This window comes from Sapajus apella, unplaced genomic scaffold (genome assembly GCF_009761245.1).
Source record: "Sapajus apella isolate SASKATOON/1434 unplaced genomic scaffold, GSC_monkey_1.0 scaffold2640, whole genome shotgun sequence".
In the NCBI taxonomy this organism is placed as follows: domain Eukaryota; kingdom Metazoa; phylum Chordata; class Mammalia; order Primates; family Cebidae; genus Sapajus; species Sapajus apella.
The window spans coordinates 1-9086 of NW_022439566.1; the positions used below are offsets into that span (position 1 = coordinate 1).

At 48.0% G+C, this 9086-nt stretch overlaps 1 protein-coding gene across 1 annotated transcript; it reads left to right on the forward strand.

Annotated features, from left to right (window-relative positions):
- Positions 1–5769: 5769 nt before the first annotated feature.
- On the forward strand, positions 5770–7296 carry LOC116547312. The gene is made up of 3 exons (XM_032273299.1): positions 5770–5873; positions 6428–6590; positions 6976–7296. The coding sequence occupies exons 1-3, from the start codon at positions 5770–5772 to the stop codon at positions 7246–7248; spliced, it is 540 nt and encodes a 179-aa protein (XP_032129190.1). The 3' UTR covers positions 7249–7296.
- The last annotated feature ends 1790 nt before the right edge of the window (positions 7297–9086 follow it).

Consider the following 9086-nt stretch of genomic DNA (forward strand, 5'->3'; position numbering starts at 1 on the left):
TCCCAGATACTCGGGTGGCTGAGGCAGGAGAATCATGCCTGAACCTCAGGAGGTAGGGATTGCAGTGAGCCAAGATCACGCCACTGTGCTCCAGCCTGGGCAACCAAGCAAGACCCTATCTCAAAAAAAAAAAAAAAGTAAGAAAATGTTAGTTGCTTCTTTCTTTTCTTCTTCTCTTCCTCCTCCGCCCCCCGCCACTTCCATTCCTTCTTCCTCAGTCTCTCTCACACGCCTCCTTCATTTCTGACTCAGACCCTCCCTGTCCAGTCCCTCCTTTTCTGGTCCCACCTCCTCTCCCCATCTCTGGCATTCCCCACCCCAAGCCTCCTCCTCCTAGATCACCCAGTGCCACTGTGGTTAGAATCACCTCCTTGGGGCTCTAGTCAACCTCCCTAGTCAACCTCACAGAAATGGGCTACCCCTCCCTTCTAAACTCCTCTAAAATGATAGTAAACAATCTTAAAAAGAATACTACCCACAAAGACAGGAAGAATGAGACAGATGACAATGGCAGGTAAAAGAGGTCACTTTGGAAGATGAATAACAAATGTCAGATTAAAGGAAGTGATCATCTACTTGAGAGGTGAATCTATTTGTTCTGCAGAACCCTTGAGAGACTCAGTGCTCAGACACACAGGAACATCAAAGGTGGGGAGGCAGGCATGGCAGATGTTCCCAGTTGTCTACCCAATATCCTGTCACCTTCCTTCTTGCCAAGAGATCTTGATTTTATCCAGGGCCATGATGTGTCCTGCTAAAATAAAAACTCACTCCCCAGACTTTCTTGCCACTAAGGGCAGTCACCCGATCCAGTTCGGGCCAATGAAAGTCCGCTTGAAGGACTTCCAGGAAAGCTAGAGAGCTTTCCTGAATTAAAGGAGCAAAGGGGAGCTGGTAAGGGCCTTCTCCCCTCTGCCCTTCCCCATTCCTCCTGCCCCAATAGTGATCAAAGTGCCTAGGAGTGCCACGTGTGTGAAAGCCACAGGCCGAGAGCAGCAGAAGGGAAAGAGAAGGAGTCTGTGTCACCTTGGAGCTGCTGCTCCAGCCTGGGCAACAACCACTAGATTTGTTGTTGTTGTTGTTGTTGTTGTTTTCAAATCAACAGTTATCTGGTTAAACCACTGTGGTCAAGTTTTGTCAGGGACAGTTGGATACAATCCTTAATCCATAAAACTGTTGTTGATGGAAAACCGTCTGCAGAGGAGTTAGCCAGATTCCTTCTCCTAGCCCAGAGTCAGACAAAAAGATGCTTCCTCCTTCCTCCTCAAAGACCAGAAGTTAGTTAGTTAGTTGGTTAGAGACGGAGTTTCGCTCTTGTTGCTCAGGCTGGAGTGCAATGGTGCAATCTTAGCTCACCACAGCCTCCATCTCCCAAATTCAAGCAATTCTCCTGCCTCAGCCTCCCAGATAGCTGGGATTACAGGCATGTGCCACCACACCCGGCTGATTTTGTGTTTTTAGTAGAGATGGGGTTTCTCCATGTTGGTCAGGCTGGTCTCAAACTCCTGACCTCAGGTAATCTGCCCACCTCAGCTTCCCAAAATGCTGGGATTACAGGCATGAGCCACCACGCCCAGCTCAGAAGTTTATTTTCTACAGAATTTATCTAAGAGATTTGGGATTGGGACAGGAATATGAAGCCCACCAGAGAAGTGGACAAAGGCATGAGGCTGAGATGGAAGGATCAAATGGAACCCAACACTCTAACCCCTTGGGCCACCAGTCACCTTTCCCAGCCTCGGCCAGGAATCGACCTGGACTCCATGAGAAATATGAAGGCCAGCTTGGAGAACAGCCTGAGGGAGGTGGAGGCCCACTACACCCTGCACATGGAGCAGCTCAATGGGATCCTGCTGCACCTGGAGTCAGAGCGGGCACAGACCCGGGCAGAGGGGCAATGCCAGGCCCAGGAGTTTCAGGCCCTGCTGAACATCAAGGTCAAGCTAGAGGCTGAGATCGCCATCTACCCTCGACTGCTGGAAGATGGTGAGGACTTCAATCTTGGTTATCCCCTGGATAGCAGCAACTCCATGCAAACCATCCAAAAGAACACCACCCGCCAGATAGCTGATGGCAAGGTGGTGTCTGAGACCAACAACACCGAAGTTCTGAGACATTAAGCCAGCAAAAGCAGGGGACCCTTTGGGGAGCAGGAGGCCAATAAAAAGTTCAGAGGTCAAAAACAAAAGGAGGCAGAAGAGACAGAGTCAGAGAAGTAAATGGTGATGATGGTGGCAGAGAGAGAAGAGACGTAGCGGCAGAAACAGAGGCCAGAGAGAGAGAGTTGAAGATGCTTGGCTTCTGGCTTTGGCAATGGAAGATGAGGCCATGAGCCAAGGACACAGGCAGCTTGTAGAAGCAGGTAAAGACATGGATTCTCTTCTGGAGCTTCCTGAAGGAACTCAGTCCCTGCAGACCCGGTTTGAATTGCTGACCACCAGAACTGTCAGATGATGTGTGTTGTTTGAAGCCAATAAATGTGTGGGAATCACTCACAACAATAGGTCACTAGAAGGGGAATGACTGATCCTTAGTGAGGTTCGGGAGGAAAGGCTTCGCAGAAGGGGTTAATTTAAACTGGGCCTTAAGGCAGGAAAGGAAGGTAAACCAGGAATAAAGGGAATTCCCAAGAGTGGTAAAATATGTTATTAGTTGTGGGTTAACAAGAAGGGAAGGGATTCTCCTATCCACAGGAGATCAATCAGTTTGCCTGGATCTGTCCCTGCTTGTGCCTATTGCCTAGTATAATTTTTTTTTTGGTGTTTTTTGTTTTGTTTTCTTTTGTTTTTTTGAGAGAGTTTTGCTGTGTTGCCCAGGCTGGAGTGCAATGGTGCGATATCAGCTCACTGCAACCTCCGCCTCCCAGGTTCAAGCGACTTTCCTGCCTCAGCCTCCCGATTAGCTGGGATTGCAGGCATGCGGCACCATGCTGTGCTAATTTTGTATTTTTAGTAGAGACGGGGTTTCTTCATGTTGGTCAGGCTGGTCTCGAACTCCTGACCTCAGGTATCTGCCCAATTCAGCCTCCCAAAGTGCTGGGTTTACAGGAGTGAGCCACCGCGCTTGGCCCGTCCCAGTACAATTTTTTAGTGTGCTTCCTTTCACACTCAAGTATGCTGGCTGGGACAACAAATGCTATGGCCACCCTCCTCCTCTACATCTTCGCCCATGCAGTCTCCCCCAGGAAAGTTCCTCCTCTGCCTTCTTCTCATCTCCCAATTCAGATCCTTTCTTTCCTGCACACCACATTCAAGACCTTTCTACTCCAAGTCATCTGTGCCAAATCACTGGTCACAAGTTCCTTTCCATTCTCTGAAATCCCCTAATACTCAAATAACTTATGCCACAAAATCTCACCTTTGACTGTGTTGCTGTTTTTAAGCAGTAGTTTTCATACACTGGATAGCAAATATTTACATTTGTGGCCACCGACTTCTTTTCAGCACTGTCCCTACATTTCAGTAATATTTCTACATTATAAACCCTACCTTCTCCCAGTAGAAACCCCAAAGTTTGCATTCTCACCTTCACGGCATTACTTCCCTGCAACTAAGATGGGGCGTGTAGCTGGGTTTCACCTAGGATTCAGAGGTGAGCAATGGGAAGAAATGGAATAGGGGACCGATCTTCCAGGAAGCAGAGTAGCAAAGATGCCTCAAGGTCAGAGGAAGCTAGGGTGGAGCATCAGGCAGCCAATCCCAAGGAAAGATGCTCAGCAAAAGTGCCCAGTGAAGGCGGTGACAGTATGCTCTCCAGAGACTAGAGCAAGCCCATAGCATGGCTGTGGATTATTGCTATCTGTGTGGATTTAAAACCATTTAGAAATTCTATGGGCTTCTTAATATTCTCTATAAATCCTTTTCCATTTTAATCTAGCCAGATTGTTTTGTTGTTTGCAACCAGAAACACAGACTGGTCTTGTCACGACAGTTAGTTGATAACCTCCCTACTGGCAGTTTGGATTCTTAAGAGCTTTTATATTCCTCTAAGCACCTTCCCAGCGCAGGCCATACAGACTCTGCTGTCTCAAATATGACGGGTGGAATTAGGGAAAGCATAATCAGAGGAGAGGGTGGGGTTGTGGGGCCCACAGTGAGCCAGGCTGCTTACGAGGCACAGAACAAAACAGTCCGATGGAAGATGCCCACCACACCCCAGCTGAATTCCAGTGAGTCAAGGTAGGTGGCAAGCAAGCAATGGAGACAAACATCAGCAGTACAGCTTGGCCCTAATGCTCTGATGTCCACAACTGGAGACGGCCAGTCCCTCCTCCAGGGTCCTTTCAGCACAAATCCTTCACTCAAGCAGACACTTGTATTTCTGGAATGTGGAAATAAATGGAAACCATCCAAATGGGAATAAGCAAAGGCTATTTATTTAGAGCTTGCCATTGCGAGGGAGTCACCCATATCACTTGCGTTAGGCAGAGATTCAGGGGCAGGCAGGAGAGTGGAAGGCTTTTATAATGGCAAAAAGGGAAAGCTCAGGTATGCTCTGTTTGGAGGCAGTTTCATTGGGGAAGCCGGATGGGCTAACAAAAAGTATCATCCTATGTGACTGGTTAGAGGAGAAGATTTAGCTTTCTCTGGTTGAGACTAACTTGGAAGCAAGGACAAAAATTAGGGAAGCTGGCACTTATTGACCAAGTCCTAACCATTTAGAATGCATTGCTGATGACCGGGCGTGGTGGCTTACACCAGTAATCCCAGCACTTTGGGAGGCTAAGGCGGGTGAATCACGAGGTCAGGAGTTCAAGACCAGCCTGGCCAATATGGTGAAACCTCATCTCTACTAAAAATACAAAAAATTAGCTGGGTGTGGTGGTAGGCACCTGTAATCCCAGCTACGTGGGAGGCTGAGGCAGGAGAACCCGGGAAGCGGAGGTTGCAGTGAGCTGAGATTGTGCCACTGCATTGCAGTCCAGGTGACAGTGTGAGACTCCATCTCAAAAAAATAAATAAGTAAAATAAAATAAAATTTTTAAAAACTCAAAAAAAAAAAAAAAAAATAGAGGGCTGGGCATAGTGGCTCATGCCTATAATCCCAGCACTTTGGGAGACCAAGGTGGGTGGATCACCTTAAGTCAGGAGTTCGAGACCAGCTTAGCCAACATGGTAAAACCCATCTCTACTAAAAATACAAAAATTAGCTAGGCATGGTGTTGGACACCTGTAATCCCAACTACCCAAGAGGCTGAGGCAGGAGAATCACTTGAACCCAGGAGTTGGATGTTGCAGTGAACCAAGATCGCACCATTGCACTCCAGCCTGGCCAACAGGAGTGAAAATCTGTCTCAAAAAAAAATAGAATGCATTGCTGTTAAGGTTGTGGTTTGGTGTCCCAGACTAGCTGCTGCATGGGTTCTGGTTCAGAGTTTATTTCTGTATAAGTTCTGGCCATTGTCCCTTTGTACATTTGGGTCTCTCAGGAATGAATCAAACTCTGTGCCATCAGTCCATCAGTACCTTCAGTGCATGGAGGGGGTTGGGGAAAGGTGGCATTTGTTGGACAAAGTGAAAGCCTATCTTTGACATTGGCTCATCCAGCCAATAAACAACTTAGAGCAAATTAATAAAAACAAAATAATTTTGCTGTGAGCCTAAACTGCCCTAAAAAATAATAACATCATAATTCAAAAAGGTACTTTCGTAATAGAGTAAGGTATCTTTCAGGTCATACCACTAACCCAGTTGTCTTCCTGGGTACAAATGTAAACTCCTTACATCCGCCTTGACTACAGGAAGGACGAAACAGGGATCTAGGACAGCCATGGGTGAATACAGGCGGTTTCGTCCAGTCACCAGGGGTGTCAAGTCTTTAGGGAACACACAGAGGCAGGGAGGAGTTGAAGTATCGAAGAAAAATAAGGACTCGTAAGTGCTTACGCTGTAATCCCAGCACTTTGGGAGGCCGAGGTGAAAAGATTGCTTGAGCTCTGGAGTTCAAGACCAGATAAAGAAACCCCATCTCAAAAATAAATAAATAAAATAAGGACTTCTGTGGGTGATGTAATTTAAACTTGGGGGTTTTCAGACTCTCCGGGCACCCGAAGTAAAGGTATAGAATCAGAGCAGGTAGACATTTTTACAGTTTATCTTTCTGTTCTTCGCAAATGGTTAAGGAGAGAGACACGTCAAGGGGAGGGATTTTATTTCAAAATTATAACTAGCGAGTCTGCTAAGCACCTCTGGCAAAGGAAGGATTTTAGGGCTCACAGCGTTGCTTTTCAATTTGCAGTTACAAAACGGTGGCACGCCACTTCCCGCTTTTCGCCTCCAACCCAACCACCCTGCCCCCAGCCTCATCAGGAGAGGGAGGGTCGCCACCTGCCTCTAGGAAGCTCGCGCGAGCCAGGAGCTGAGACTCCGATGAGCTGTGAGACAGGTGCGCGCAGGCCGGGCGTCGGGGCTTTACGGTAACTGGGCAGTGCGGCGGCCCTGCCTTCGTGCGCCGGCGCAGAGCCGTTGCGGCCCGAGCGGTTGCAGGTTGAGCGGTTTCTAGCCCGCTCCGCTGAGCGGCCGGACTGGGCAGCTGCGAGGGCTGCTCGACCCAGCCTGAGGCCTCGGCGTCCGCCTCCCGCGGTGCCCTCGGTAACTCGGCGGCCCTCCTGGAGCAGGCGCACAAGACGTGGGAGGGCGAACGAAATAAACGAAAATAGACATTTTCCGGAAGGCGAAATACACATCCTCCCTCTAGGCCGGAGCTTGGAGGCGGGCGGCGGTGGAGGCGGGGCGACGTCCCCGGGGAAACTGAGGCTCCGGCAGGTCCGGGCCGGGGGCGGAGAGGAATGTGGGAGGGCGCGGGGCGCCCTGGGCTCTTCGTACCAAGCTCGACCGAGCCTCCCCTTCCCACCCCCCGCTGTCAACCAGGTCTCCCAAAATAGAGACTGGGCGCTGTCCCCGCAGGATCTCCCGAGGACCTTGTGTCCCCGCGGCTTCCTTGGGCTGGCTTTAGACGACGCTTTCGCCTTCCTAGTGCCTAGGATCCGCCGACATGAATCCCATCGTGGTGGTCCACGGCGGCGGGGCCGGCCCCATCTCCAAGGATCGGAGGGAGCGAGTGCGCCAGGGTGTCGTCAGAGCCGCCACCGTGGGCTACTGCATCCTCCGAGAGGGCGGGAGTGCTGTGGATGCCGTGGAGGGAGCTGTGGTTGCCCTGGAAGATGATCCTGAGTTCAACGCAGGTAAATGTGCCTTTCAACTAGTAAATAATGTGAGTCAAGTCAAGCTCCTCCCTCAGAATAAATAGAACCTATGTACAGTGTCAGGAAATCTAATGAGCTTTAGAGTGAAACTAAATATGTAAAAAAAGAAATAAGACGTCAATCAATAAATATAAAATGTACATTGGTTCCATCTGGAAAGGTAGGACTACTGTGGGGGGCGGTTCCAGATCATAGGTAGATTCAAAGATTTTCTGATGGACAGTTGGTTTAAAGCTTTGTCTAAAGACCTAGACTCCACAGAAGGGAATGTCTGGATTATATAAGGACTTGTGGCTGCAGATGGAATTACTAGAAGGCGGTTGAGCACGGTGGCTCACGCCTGTAATCCCAGCACTTTGGGAGGCCAAGGCGGGCAGATCATCTGAGGTTAGGAGTTTGAGACCAGCCTGGCTGGAGCCTGTAATCCCAGCTACTCTGAAGGCCAAGGCAGGAGAAGCACTTGAACCTGGGAGGCAGAGGTTGCAGTGAGCCGAGATCATGCCACTGCACTCCAGCCTAGGCAACAGAGCAAGACTCCATCTCAAAAGAAAAATTAAAAATAGAAGGGAATGTCTGTGGTAAAATAAGGGGTTGGGGAGACCAAGACTCCCCTCCCCCTATGCAGAGGAACTCCGCATGTGGCAGGCTATTGAGAGACTACATTGTAAATGTTTCTTATCAGAGTTGATTCTCTCCTGAATCAGGAAAAAGGCCTAGAAAAGGATAGCTTTGCAGGACTATTTCATGATATGGCAAAGAAACATAATTTGGGGTAAAATAGTTCACTTTCAGGCCTTACTATGTGTCATGTGATGTCATACTAGAGTCCTGCTGGAATTTGGTATCTTATTGCTACAATCAAAGTTGGTTTTGTCAGTCTTAAGATCTGTTTTAATGTTAATGCTGGTCAGCTGGGCCTGAATTCCAAAAGGAAGGAGGGAATAATGAGGCATATTTTACCTCCCCCTGACAAGGTTCCAAAGGTTTCAGGTTAACTTTGGAATGCAGAGTATATTCTTTTGTGTTTCTCTTCTTTCACTCAGGCGACCCTTTTTTAGAATATTAATCATTATAGCATGTATCAGACAATGGTCTAAGAAATTTACTTGATTTATTTAATCTGAACATTAAATGAGTTGATCATTTAACTCGAGTTGGTTAACTTGAGTTAGTTCAACTCAAGTTGGTTAAACTAACTCAAGTTAACTCATAATGAACATTAAATGATTGAGTTAGGCAAAATTATTATCCTCATATCTTAGATCGGACTAAGGCACAAAAAGATTAACTTGCTGGAAGACATTCATCTCTTTGTTTTAAAATGGAAAACCTGACATCTAGGCTAGGGATTAAAGTATTTCTTGGAATTTTACCACCCACCCAACACCTGTGAGGGAAAAGAATTTCAGGAAATCTTAATCTTTGTTCTGTCCCCTTTACAAAGCACTCTTTAACACTCTTCAAATTGTCTAAGTCTACCTGAGACCGGCACAGTGGCTCATGCCTGTAGTCCCAGCACTTTGGAAAGTTGAAGTGAGCGCATCGCTTGAGCTCAGGAGTTTGACGCATCCTGAGCAACATGGCAAAACCCCACCTCTAAAAAAAATACAAAAAACAGTGTGATGGCACGAGCCTGTAGCCCCAGCTTCTCAGGAGGCTGAGGTGGGAAGATTGCTTAAGCCCAGGAGATCAAGGCTGCAATGAGCCAAGACTGTGCCACTGCACTCCAGCCTGGGTGACAGAGTGAGACCCTGTCTCTAAAAATAAAAATAAGTCAATCTGAATTTAAAATGAGACCTAACAGTGTGCTTTCATGGCTCCATTTGTGGAACCAGAATTTACCAGATAGGGACTGACTTTGCCAGCAGAGGGAGCAGCCAGC

Excerpts from the sequence above, each read along its gene's own strand:
- LOC116547312 (XM_032273299.1), top strand. The coding sequence starts at position 5,770 with ATGGGTGAATACAGGCGGTTTCGTCCAGTCACCAGGGGTGTCAAGTCT. Across the intron at positions 5,874-6,427 it reads TCGAAGAAAAATAAGGACTC|TGCGGCGGCCCTGCCTTCGT; the intron begins GTAAGTGCTTAC and ends GTAACTGGGCAG. Across the intron at positions 6,591-6,975 it reads CGCCTCCCGCGGTGCCCTCG|TGCCTAGGATCCGCCGACAT; the intron begins GTAACTCGGCGG and ends TCGCCTTCCTAG.